This window comes from Parambassis ranga, chromosome 2, assembly GCF_900634625.1.
Source record: "Parambassis ranga chromosome 2, fParRan2.1, whole genome shotgun sequence".
NCBI lineage: Eukaryota > Metazoa > Chordata > Actinopteri > Ambassidae > Parambassis > Parambassis ranga.
This window is the reverse complement of record NC_041023.1, coordinates 41,208,259-41,220,807: the sequence shown is the minus strand read 5'-3', so window position 1 is coordinate 41,220,807 and position 12,549 is coordinate 41,208,259. Positions and strand designations below refer to the sequence as shown.

At 42.8% G+C, this 12,549-nt stretch overlaps 3 protein-coding genes across 4 annotated transcripts; 1 reads left to right on the top strand and 2 right to left on the bottom strand.

Annotated features, from left to right (window-relative positions):
- Positions 1-794: 794 nt before the first annotated feature.
- On the top strand, positions 795-2,328 carry jagn1b (jagunal homolog 1b). Its single transcript, XM_028400379.1, has 4 exons — positions 795-929; positions 1,347-1,444; positions 1,565-1,637; positions 1,719-2,328. The coding sequence occupies exons 2-4, from the start codon at positions 1,356-1,358 to the stop codon at positions 2,106-2,108; spliced, it is 552 nt and encodes a 183-aa protein (XP_028256180.1). The 5' UTR covers positions 795-929; positions 1,347-1,355; the 3' UTR covers positions 2,109-2,328.
- A 45-nt stretch (positions 2,329-2,373) lies between these two features.
- Positions 2,374-5,818, bottom strand: nfkbiz (nuclear factor of kappa light polypeptide gene enhancer in B-cells inhibitor, zeta). Of its 2 annotated transcripts, none has more exons than XM_028400290.1 (12): positions 5,449-5,818; positions 5,164-5,252; positions 4,984-5,097; positions 4,674-4,780; positions 4,294-4,577; positions 4,118-4,223; positions 3,896-4,042; positions 3,537-3,600; positions 3,298-3,467; positions 3,116-3,226; positions 2,864-3,031; positions 2,374-2,774 (listed from the first exon to the last, which is right to left on the bottom strand). In XM_028400290.1, exons 3-12 carry the CDS (start codon positions 5,036-5,038, stop codon positions 2,736-2,738), a joined length of 1,251 nt encoding a protein of 416 aa, XP_028256091.1. In that variant the 5' UTR covers positions 5,039-5,097; positions 5,164-5,252; positions 5,449-5,818; the 3' UTR covers positions 2,374-2,735. The 2 variants fall into 2 exon arrangements, with proteins under 2 accessions (XP_028256091.1, XP_028256092.1); XM_028400291.1 differs by having other exon boundaries at positions 4,674-4,758.
- Positions 5,819-5,895: 77 nt separating this feature from the next.
- On the bottom strand, positions 5,896-12,439 carry LOC114432333 (glycerol kinase). Its single transcript, XM_028400278.1, has 20 exons — positions 12,243-12,439; positions 11,611-11,684; positions 11,418-11,524; positions 10,736-10,813; positions 10,581-10,660; positions 10,356-10,493; positions 10,164-10,273; positions 10,022-10,088; positions 9,121-9,156; positions 8,966-9,033; positions 8,845-8,887; positions 8,681-8,761; positions 8,526-8,604; positions 8,349-8,445; positions 8,187-8,271; positions 7,985-8,105; positions 7,599-7,742; positions 7,433-7,519; positions 7,274-7,360; positions 5,896-6,777 (listed from the first exon to the last, which is right to left on the bottom strand). The coding sequence occupies exons 1-20, from the start codon at positions 12,333-12,335 to the stop codon at positions 6,767-6,769; spliced, it is 1,686 nt and encodes a 561-aa protein (XP_028256079.1). The 5' UTR covers positions 12,336-12,439; the 3' UTR covers positions 5,896-6,766.
- Between the last annotated feature and the right edge of the window lie 110 nt (positions 12,440-12,549).

The following is a 12,549-nucleotide window of genomic DNA, read 5'->3' as shown; positions in this document are numbered from 1 at the left end:
TGTTTGTTGTTTGTTTCTTTTCTTTTTAAATTAATGTTTTTTTTTTTCAAACTTATTCATTTGGAAATTTATTCATTTGGAATAAATTTCTTGTTTTTTTATCCCTATTATTTATCTGTATTTTGGACAATGGTGCACAGAATTCAAATAAAAACTGTGCCCAAAGTATGTGAATTTTGATTGTTGTTTGTTTTGTTTATTTTTTTTTTATATTAGAATAATAAAGACATAAAAACTTTTGTCTTGGCTTGTTTTTTTTAAATCTTTGTTTTAAATTTTTATTATTATTATTGTTTGGTTCAATTTCAATATAATTAATAAAATACTTGTGTGTTGATTTCTTAACATTTACGGCTCACATCTCTAACACTCACAAGCACAACAAATTAGTCATGAAAAGGGGCATAAACTGTAATAATATTTATTAACCACATTGGGAGCACACCTTAATATGCAGCCAAACTAGTTATTTGTATTATTATTAAATTGGCTATCTCTTCCTTCATCCTGTGGTAGTTTTTGTTAAAAAAATGTTAATAAATAGTGATGGAGCCCTATTCAGACTGCGAGTGTGTGACAGAATTTAGGCCTACGCTAAATTAGCGAGTAGCAATGCAAGACATCCAGTCACCTTACTAATATTTACTAATAAATAAGAACAAAATTTCAAAAATACCTGGCTGTTTGCGTTTTTCTTGGCGCTCAGGTGTCACTTTTAATTACAACACTTGCGGTGACAGGAAGTGAAGCCGGCGCCACTTTACGGCATTGTGACACGTGACACTGCAGGAACCAATCAGAGTGTGAAACGTCATGTTTCTCAGTTCGTCTCTCTTTTTCTGCTTCCTTGAATGGATCTGGCCATTTCACTGCCAATGAGCCACCGATAATAGGCGTGCTGTAGTTTTATGAACAGTATAAAATAAAAGGTGAGTTCTATGATTAACTTTTGCTTTGTTTACAGTCACGTTCGTCTGCTTAGTTTCCTCTTTAGCTGAAACCACGCTAACGCTTCCATCTGGATGACCTACAGTAGCTAACAGCATTAGCTCAACTCACAGCTGCATTATGGTTTCGCAAACGTCAACATGCCGACAATAAACGCTGGCACCAGAAATGAAGTTAAACTTTTGCCGTTACATGTAGATCGACTAGTTAGTTGAGCTAGAATTAAAAAAAAGCAGCGGCTAGCCATGCTATGTTAGCAGCTCTGACAAATGAATGAACCACCCGGCTAGTGTTGCTGAAGCTGTAACTTAAAATCGTTTGTCTATTACCTTGTCATAACAAAAGATTTAAACTTTCGATAAATATGAAAGGAAATGTCCATCTTGTATTGTTTTCAGACATCTATCATGGCCTCTCGAGCAGGACCGAGAGCTGCAGGCACAGATGGCAGCGACTTCCAGCACCGGGAGCGGGTTGCCTCTCACTACCAGATGAGGTTTGTCCGCTTACAATAAAATGAGATATAGCACTTGAAACTGTGTTTATGTGCAGCTCAGCTGATCATAATATAACAGCAGTACTTTGTAACTGTACCCATCTTTGTCCTTTCGCACAGTGTTGCTTTAAAGTCTGAAATCCGTAAACTCAACATTGTTCACCTGCTGATCTGGGTGCTGATGGCAGCCCAGGTAAGGACTGACCTGTAGAAACATTTGTCACACACACACAGTGAAGCGACGCAGGTGTGACTGTGTGTCTGTCTTTCCCAGGTGACTGTGAGCCAGCTGGGCCTGGTGCACCATACAGTGGTGGCCTCTCCATACCAGTGGGAGTACCCTTACCTGCTGAGCATAATCCCCACAGTCTTCAGCTTTTTGGCTTTGCCACGCAACAACATCAGCTACCTGGTCATCTCCATGATCAGTGCCGGACTCTTTTGTGTGGCGCCACTCATCTATGGGTGCATGGAGATGTTCCCTGTGGCTCAGCAGCTCTACCGCCACGGCAAAGCGTACCGCTTCATCTTTGGCTTCTCAGCCGTGTCTGTCATGTACCTGGTGATCGTCATCGCCGTGCAGGTGCACGGCTGGCAGATCTACTACAGTAAGAAGCTGCTGGATCAGTGGTTCACCAGCACACAGGAAAAGAAGAAGAAATGAAGCGTGCCTGTGCTGAGAGGTGTTTTGATGAAACCAGCCAAGAGAAGAGACTCAAAAGTTGTCCTGCATCTTTTTCTATATTTATATCAGACATCAAAACCTGTCCCTGTACTTTAATCCTCCTGCCATGATATCATAAACAACAACTAACTGCAAGTGTGGGTTTTACCTCATTACTGTAAATAAAACTGCCCAGCACAACTGGATCCTGACATAAAAATGCAATGGTCTCTCATTTAGAGGTACAAAATGTGATCACATGAAAATAAAGTGATTTTACAGACAATAAAAAAAATGAAGCACATATTGTACAGCATCCCCACACCCTGTCCCTGCTAACATTTAAAGTCTACATAAAGTGGTAAAGTTTCCGGATATATCATCACAAACACCACAATCTGTGTACTCACCAGAAGTACAGAACATTTTTTCTCCCAATAACTGACTGTACTACAAAACAAAACAGATACTCATAAAGGCAAACAGCAAAAAATGAACTTTTTTTTAGCATTACATGGTAATGAACAATTTGGCATGTTTCACTGAAACAACCGACATCTGCCTTGTTTTGGCAAATCCTATTTTCTTAGACTTGACTGTCTGACTGACAGTGTTCTTGAGTTTCACTTAAGCGTGAACAAACTTCCCTTTCAGGATCTGCCGCACCTGAAAGATTAAAGAAAAACCAATCTGTAGTCTGCTCATAGAATCCTTCCTCATGTTTACATGCCATGGGACCACTTTTCACTTCCTACCTTCTCACCGATGGGTCCTTCAGGCACCAGCTGAGATGGCAGCTCGTTCTCAAAGTTTCTGACCCCGGGGTCGGCTCCTTTTCTCATCAGCAGTTTCACTGTGTCCACTTGGTTTGTGTGGTTTTGCAGAGAGCTGACAATGTGCAGGGCCGTGTTTCCACTGAATGTCTAAAACATGGATGAATAACGACACATTAAATAAATGTGCAGTTTGTGTTGTGATTTGTCTTCGTTCCAACAGAAGAGACGAACCTTGATGTTGACAGTGGACAGTGACGCTGGCTGGCTGAGGAAGACATTGAACAGTTCTACGTTTGCCTCCTCGGCAGCCATGTGAAGACAAGTCCGTCCACTTTTCAGATCCTTCAGAAATTGAAACAACTATTTAAAACAAGCTACTCAAAACGATGTTCACTGCTTGTTGTAACACTCACCATTGTCCCAGAGGAGGCGCCCATGTGCATCAGAATCTTGATACACTCCACATACATTAGCCTCCTTTGTGCCATCTCCATCATTATGTATGAACATGGGTTTTCCAGTTTCCTCGTCTCCTTGATGACGCCGTTATGAGACAAGACAGCGACGTGAAGCGGAGTCAAACCTGCGGAGATCAGAGGAGGATTTAAATCACAAAATCAACAAAGTGTTTCATTACATGAGGCACACTCACCATCATAATTGAACATTTCAATATCGACGGGCTGCCCGCTTCCTGTCAGCGTCCTCCAGATGCTCTGCAGGAGAATAAGAGGGCAAGGGTTATTTTTAATTGCTATGATGGACCATGACACACCATTTTGTATTATCAATTTATTTTAATAGTGACTAGGCAGCCGATTATTATTGTTATTGTTGTTGTTGTTGTTGTTCCAGTGGTATGTATGTTACTGCCCTTATAGGGACAGATCACCTCAATATCAAATGTAATGCCTGTGTGACTCCTAAAAGGTAGTACAACTTCAACACCCAGAATGCACTGGGCCTGCTGCAAAATCAGCAAAAGAACCCCATAAGTGCTGAAGAAATCACCTGCAGACTGAGGACGTGACCCTTCTCAGCGCACACGTGCAGAGGCGCGCGCCCCCAGAAGTCCCTCGTGTTGATCTGAGCCCCGTGCGACAGGAGGTCCTGGACGATCAGATGCTGATTGGTCGCGGCAGCAATCTGCAGAGGAGTCTGCACGCACATCAAAAACACAGGCTGTAAATGCAAATCGCACACATCAGTATGGCAGAAGTGTGCAGTGTGTACCTGCCCGTTGTGTTCCTTCAAATCCAGAGAGCCACATCTGGCCATTTTTGCCGCAAGCACGTAAGCCAGAGCTCGTCTACCCTGAGCCACGGCTATGTGTAGAAACCTGTCATGAAGAGAAGACACTCAGAGTGTGCTCTTTGTTGTTTAGGTGCATGTTTGGTTGGTATACGAACGTGTCGCCATCTGCATCCTGCATGTTCAGCTGCTCAGAGGACAGGCCCTCAGCTTTCTGCGCCTCCTGCTGTATCTGCCAGTGAAACAGGGTCATTTTGCCTGCAGCAGCTGGAGACTCCTGATCCTGCATAGAAGTATTCTGAGGAGGAAACATGGTGCTGATGTTGCAGTTCGCAGGTGACGTTGGCGGTGGAGGAGGTTCCATCAGATGATGACTGGCGTCAGCTGGAGAGGCTTCAGATTTTGCAGATTTGAGTTTGTGAGCATGTGAGTTGCCATCGACCTAAAAGAATCATCCATCAGTTCTTCCTCATACTTAAGGCAACTCAGACAACCATCTGTTTTCACAGAATGAGGATGAGTGTTTGGGGGGAAATACCTCTGTGCTCTGATATGCCTGGCGTCGCTGCATAAGCAGCTCTTTCACTGTGTTCTTCTTGTTGTGCACAGCCTCCATTGATGACCTGGGATCAGCAAACAGAAAGCCTGAAAAGAAATCCAGCTCTTGTTTAGCTGTTACAATATGGCTGCTCTAAAGTTGACATCTTAAATGACTTCCTTGTTCCCATGAAAATAATACAAGTAGAACCAAATGTTCAGGAGCGAGGTTAAAGTTTCACACGTTTCAAAGTGTTGAATGTGTGTATCAGATAACAGACATGATAAAAAAAAATTACAATAACCGTTACCGTTCTGTCCCACTGACACCATCTGGCCTCCTCTGCTCATTTTAGGATCCAGCATGTTCGAGAAGTCACTTATCGAGCCAAGAAGCTGTGGCGTGTCTGCTCCCACTCACACGCCTGGAAGGCAAACACTGTCACTACAAGGATCCAGCAGAACAACACAACCTCGTACGACGACCTCACCTGAAAGATCAGAAATGAGGAACAACTGCTGCACAAAGCGCCTCACACCTGCTGCCACTTCCTGGTTGGACAGGTTGAGCGGATGAAGTCTGTTTTAAAAATAAAAGTTTTAACTTAAACACATTTTAAGTAGTGTTATTATTAGAAGTGTATATAAAATCAAGAAGGTACAAAGGTTAAGCTAAGCCAAGCCTAATGCTCTGCAGACCTAAAGTCACTGAACTTTACATAGAAAAGTCATCTAAGAAAAATTCATTTGACGTAAAAATTCTGTCAGAGACTTACTGGTCAGACAGGATGACACCACTGGAACATCTGCTGCACTAAGCAAAGCGCAAGCAAAAGTGCAGCTGTCTACAGGTGTCGATCTGTTGTTGTTGGAACAAACCACACCTTCTTAACTGCTGGGATTTCCCCTCGTACAGGAAGGCAGGTTGAGCTTTCAGTGTGTGGGTGTTTGGATTAGGAAATAAGTGCTTAATTCAAGTTAAACATTAAACATTTCATCAGAAACACATTAAATATTTCTTCTAAGTTATTCAATAAAAACATATAATCTTCTGCCCGAGGTTCCCCTTGGGGGGTCAATAAAGTGTCTCTCTATCTTTAAAACCAGGTTTTATTCACGAGGAAATTCACCAGAAGTCCCTTTATATAACAGGAATGTTGTTTCCTCGATAAAAACCCGCCTGTTCCTCATTTTTTTACACATCAGCACCTGGGAGGCCAGACTCTGGGGTAAATTTGCTCTTTAATGTGACGAGAACATGGTTTGTCCATGCACAGTAGCAAAAGGGTGTTCACAGTTAAGACGTCCATTACTCCCAAGCACTTTAACATAATAAATAAGTGCATGACTGTACAAACAAACATGGCGACTACTGGGTGACAGAATAAATAGACGTGCCTCTAGGTCAGGATCACTTCAAAACTCCCCTTTAATTCATTTTATTAGGAGGTTTTAGTGCAATAAAGCTGCTTCAATCATCATTCTAGTTTGAAGCATTTCAAGTACGGTGCAGCTTTTGTAATTTCAATACATTTTTGCATTCCTATAGTCAAACCAAACCTTTCATTTTGGTCTGTGTTTGAATGACTTACAGCCTGAAGAGCTGCTTCACTTTCTCTCTCTTCACTGGAATCCTCACTGCCCTTCGTCACATGTTTGTCTGTCGCAAAACACATTTTGACACACATTCAAGTATCTTTACCTTCATTCCCTCACATTATTCAAATGAATATATATATATATATATATATACACACACTGTACATACAGATGTGTTAATACACAGTGCCAACTACCAAACAAAAACATAAAGTGCTCTAAAAAGTTCCTCCACTCTCCCAAGTGGAAACAACAATTAATGCCAATTAGACAGTGGTCTTTACTATATCATAATGATTCACACTAGATAAAGAAAAACTGCATGCTAAAAATATGTTCCAACAGGACAAAGAAAACGAGTATAGTCAGTTTCCTGGTTTTCCACTCAGCAGGAGCGTCTTTCTTCTGGAATGGTTTTTGAGGAAAGAGTGCAACGAGAGACGTTGTGGTGCAGCTTGAGTCCACGTTCCCCTTCGCTTTCATGCCTCCAGGAGCCTAGTTGTGGCCTGATGTGGACAGAAAGATGAATAGAACGCAGGATTTATTATGTGTATCATTAACAAGATCAACAAGATTCTGTAAAAAACACACAAAAAAGTACACTTCTCAGCACACAAACTTCTTATGTGACAGAAATTCTGCACTCCTTTGGCTGAAAACTGGTTTTTAGAGTTTGTAAAAATGCAAATTGCATAATTTCGTAGGCGTGTTTGTGAAATGCGTCTGTCGTCATAATCAAACACAAACCTTTGTAACTCTAAGAGGATCAGTTTGAAACATGTTGAGCGGCTGCCATGTGCGTGTCTGGCTTGAGCGTGTTGATTAAACTGGCACATAAATAAACATACTGGACGATGTTATCATGCAGTGTGACAGTTTCCTGGTCTACAATGGAAAGGTTGAAGTTTTCAGTTCATGTTATCAGATGTTTTTTTTTCCACAGACCGTGTGGCTGTTTAATCTTAAATACAAACCAAACATTGTGAGGAGGCCGGCACTAACCTGCGATGTATTTCGCACCGATTAGCATCAGCATGCTGCCCATGATGTAAAAGCCCAGAGGGGCGCTGCTGAAGATGCTAGTTTCACCTGCAGAAATGCAACAGTCATAATACAGAGCAACAAACTGTGAAATATTCATTTAGAGCCTGCAGTGCCTACCGTTTCCATTACAAACAGGCTCCGTCGTCTCCCAGTTCATGGATTTCTGAACGGCCTTCTTCCAGCGTGCATACCGATACTCACTCTCTGCCCAGCAAGCACACAAGCACACTGTTTAGACCTTTTATAATCAGCAGTCACTTTACAGGCCGTGCCCTACTCTCACCTTCAGGATTGATCTGAGGTTCGAACTTCTCTGATGTGACTTCGCTCAGGTCTTCTGGGCTCAGGCTCCACACGCTGACACCCTCCGCTGCTCCTGCTGCCATGGCTGCTCCCAGAGCGGTGGTCTCAGGCATGGAGGGCTTCACTGAAGAAGCAAAAAGACTTTAGCCAGAAAGATTCAGAAAATAACAACACTAGTAACTGAATAATATTCAGGAAAGGACTACATGAACAAAAGATGGACTTGAGGTTGGCATTGAGGTTCCCCCTGCTGGCCAATATGGGGAATTACAGGCTACAAGTTTTCTTTCTGCCAGGGTTTGTAAAATGTACCCACATGTCAAGTGTGACCGATAAAAATACTCTTAATAATAATAATACTCTTACCGACAGGTATACACAGAATGTCGGCCTGCAGCTGCATCAGCAGCCTGTTGGACGTCATTCCTCCGTCCACCTGGAGCTGAGTTAATGGGATGCCGCTGTCCTGATTCATGGCGTCCAGGATCTGCACCCAGACAAATATTCTGATATGAATATCAAGGTGAAAAAAAGCAAAGAGACAAATAGAAGAGAAGGAGGCACTGACCTCTCGTGTCTGGAAACAGACGGCTTCCAGTGCCGCAAACGCGAGGTGACTCTTGTTAGTGAACTGCGTTAACCCACAAATAATCCTGTGTCACAGAGAAAAGTGAAGACAGAGTGAAGATGTGTCTCAGCAGGCGGTGTAGGGTATAATTCCTGCTCATACCCTCTGGCACTGGGCTCCCAGTAAGGTGCATAAAGACCCGAAAACGCAGGGACGAAGTAACAACCGTAGGATGTGCCGACTGATGCAGCCAACTTCTCTGCACAGGGAAAGACATAAGCAATCAGACTAGTCCACTGAAGGTCCCTCATCGTGTCTTATCTAAAGACAAGAACATACCGAGCTCCTCAGAGGACCCGATGATGCCGAGATTGTCCTGCAGCCAGCGGACCACAGCTCCTGCGATGGCCACGGAGCCCTGATTAAAAAAACAGAAGCAAATTAGATCAAAACAAAGGAAGAAGACAGTCACACATTTTAAAAAGATACTCTACCTCCAGCGCATAACAGGCAGGTTTGTCCCGACCCAGTTTATATGCCACAGTCGTCAGAAGACCATGATCAGACATCACAGGCTGCAAAGCAACGACTAAAAGTTACTCAAATCCACACACACATCTGAAAATGTGCATGTTTCTGTGAGCTTCAAGTCACACACCTTTGATCCAGTGTTTCGCAGGAGGAAGCAGCCGGTACCATAGCTGAAACACACACAATGAAATCTCAGGAGAAGGTGACGATTTATAGAGAAACACACAATAACAACAACAAGCACCTACGTGTTCTTAGCTTGCCCGTCCTGGAAACACATCTGTCCAACAAGTGCTGCTGACTGGTCCCCAAGACACTATGTCAATTTAAAATCAGCAGATTTAATGAAAATTAAGAAACAATGATTAATTGAATTCAATAAAAATAAAAATGGTATACTTACCCCTGAAATAGGGATTCCTGAAAGAGCCCCTGATTTCTGTTGAGAGGAAATAATAAAACTAGATTTAGTGGCAAGGATGTGACTGTCTACACAAATAGATGAATGAAAGTGATTATAAAAATAAAAATCAACAACATCAGGGGTCATTAAATGACACCTGTGTGCAGGGGTTTTGGCACAAAGAATCACTGGAAAACAATTTTAACCACTACAATTTCTCATTATTTGACTGAATGAAGCCAAATAACAAACACAATAAACCGTCTTATCTGATTTCAACCACAGGGAAACTGTGACAGTGCAGGTAACACAAAGGGGCAGCGTGTGGGCCTGTAAGATGAAAATGTCTTCACTCATGCATGCGGCTTTTACAGACAGAGTAAAACTGCACACTGAGTGAAGATATTTAGGAGACGTGATGGGACGCAGCAGAGGAGGACGGTCTGACTGGAAAAAACTGTGGGCTTCAATGACAACCAGCCGAGTTAGCATGCCACCACAGAAGCAATGAAGGACAGGAGGGCCATGCAGCACATTTCCAGAGGCCAGTATGTGAGTGTCAATAAACAGCTTTACTCGTGGAAATGCACTGTGGGATGGTGTGTTTTTGTTTTGTTTTGCCACGGAGAAGCGGGTCAGGTTACGCTGTTACATGATGTAGGCAAATAGTGATGGCGAGTATTACTTACCCGGCTAGAACATATTTTCTACCAGTGAGAGAAGAGAGACAATGGCACACAAAAAATGCCTAAAAGAATTTCTCAACCAACGTTCATGCAACCAAAAGAAATTATCACATTAGTGGCCTGCTGCATGAGACATTCCACTGTTGGAACACCACACTAACTGCATAAAAAGTTGATATAATTGTGAAATACAAGCAGACAGAACGGATGCTTACCATGAGGCCGTAGATTTCTGATGAACTCCTCACTCTGGGTAAGATCTCCATGGGAATACCAAAGTATCTGATTAAAGGAAAGAGCTACAGTTCAGGTAAACAGTGCCACTAATAATTTATTATTTATCGTACATTGTCGTACTTGCACAGTTCTGGATCCCAGTCCATTGTGTGAATGTTAAACAGCATCGTTCTGCTGGCGTTGGTCACGTCTGTGCAGTGGACTCCACCCGACTTCCCTCCCGTCAAACACTAGAGCAGCCACAAGTACCACGCGTTAACTAACTCAAGTACGCTCAACTCTGCACAGTGAGTCGAGCAGCTGAAGGATTACCCAGATGAGCCAGGAGTCGATGGTGCCGAACATGGCACGGTGAGACACAACGGCCTTGTGGACCTCGTCCACGTTGTCCATGAGCCAGCGAAGTTTAACCGCACTGAAATAAGTGCTGATCGGGAGTCCAGTTTTATGCTGCAAGAGGACAATAAACACATCTACTGAGAGAGAGGCTTGAATTTTTTTTGCACTACTCCTTTAAAAGAACAGAAGGACACTCACCTTCAAGTGGTTCTTATTCCTTCCTGGGGTTTTATTAATGAGACGTTCGACCGTTGACTGAGTCCGCAGATCCAGCCACACTACATGGAAAACACACATTATTTCCTTGCAGTAAAAGAAAACACTAATAATTTTAAAATACTGAGAGATTCTACCAATTGCATTGTAGAGGGGCTCCCCCGTATCTTTGTCCCAAACAAGTGTGGTCTCTCTTTGGTTGGTCACTCCAATTGCTACAAAGCAACAAGACTTTACATAGTTAACAACTGTACGACTCCAGAGCTGCTTTACGAGCAGGTGGCAGAATGTGTGTAGGATTTTCAGGTAGAAAACCTTATTTCCTAATGTGGGTGTGGAAAGTTTAAGGTACTGTGTTTGACTGTAATAGTTGTTCATGACCATTGGATGTATACATGAATGACGCAACTGCGGAGCATGCGCAGTTGCAGTGCAGCTATAGCAACGTTTGTGTTTGTGGTGTATTGTTTTTTTATTTTTTATTTTAGATACTGTATTAATCCCAGAGGGAAATTCTTTACGGCTGCTGCCAAGCAGTGTCATACAATGACTAGCAAGGCGCGCCACAGGCTAGGGTGAAGTGTCTTGCCCAAGAACACACAACAGTGACTAGGGAGGAGTTGGGATCGAACCTTTAGTTTCTAATAGAAACTAAAAGTTTCTGAAAGTTCCTAATAGTTCAGCTCACAGTTCATGTATTATGTGTGTCTGTGTGAAATAAAGAGTGTTTACACTATGAGTTGTATCCGCTGTGCTTGTTCCGTCAACCCGTCCAGAGGGGAGACTTACGAAGAGTAAATCTGGACAATGTGTGAATACCTTTTATGTTTGAGATGTCTATGTTGAGCTGTGTCAGCTTTTCACATGTCCTCTCCATGCACTCGTACACTGACTGCAGAATTTCTTTGGGATCCTCCTCCACCCACCTGAAAATCAGGATTAAAAAAAAATACATCTAAAGATGATTTCTGATTTTACAACATGGATGATTTCACTAATTATTCACTCTTACCCTTCTTTGGGAAAGCTCTGTTTGATTTCCACCTGATGATGGCTGAGAAGCTCTGCTGTTTTTGAATTAAATACCTTTAAAAAGACAAAACAGGAGGATGTTTATTACATAAAAAACACAGCAGAGGAGACACCAATGTTGAAGGGAGCAGTGCTGCAACCACACAGAGCCGGTATCACTGTTTCACAGCACAATTATCACAGTCAAAAATACTCCTGCACATGTCATGGGGCATTAAACAGGATGCTGCTGCATTGATGACAGTCTTGCCTCTTTATGATCAACCACACAGCTCACATAAAGTAAACAAAGAATGCATAGATTTGGAAATATTTGTTTAAGTGACTTTTTCCATTTCAAATATAAGAAATGTGTCTACAGTGGGAAAGGCTGCATCTTTAAAATGAGCACTTGAACGCAGCATTATTTTTTAGTAATATTAGACGCCTTTATATTGTTTATAGGACGCCATTGTGGTCACAACGCTGCAATAATACAAATGTCAGCTGGAGTACTCATCCAAGGACACCTCCACCACCAGCTTTAACACGTTTATGAGCCAGACATTAAATATGACACCGCTAGCTGACAGGCTGAACTCCCCTCGGCTCCCCTCGGCTCCCCTCTCTTACCAAAAACCGAGTGGAACTGGTCCCCTGGTCAATAGCAGCAACAAGCGGTCCTAACATTATCCGGTGTGAAGACGCGGCCATGGTGCCGTTCATGGGCAGCCCCGGAGCTTCGGCACGGAACTGGACAGGAAACCGATTAACGCCACCGGCAAAAGCGGCTCAACCACCAAAGTCGCACGGTCGGTCCGTCAGTCGCGGCCCACCAGCGTAACGCGCGTCCTGGCCCTTAGTGATGACGCAACCAGTTGAAGAAACTGGATATTAGAATAAACACGGTGAATTTGCAACAAATGGAAACTTACAGTAT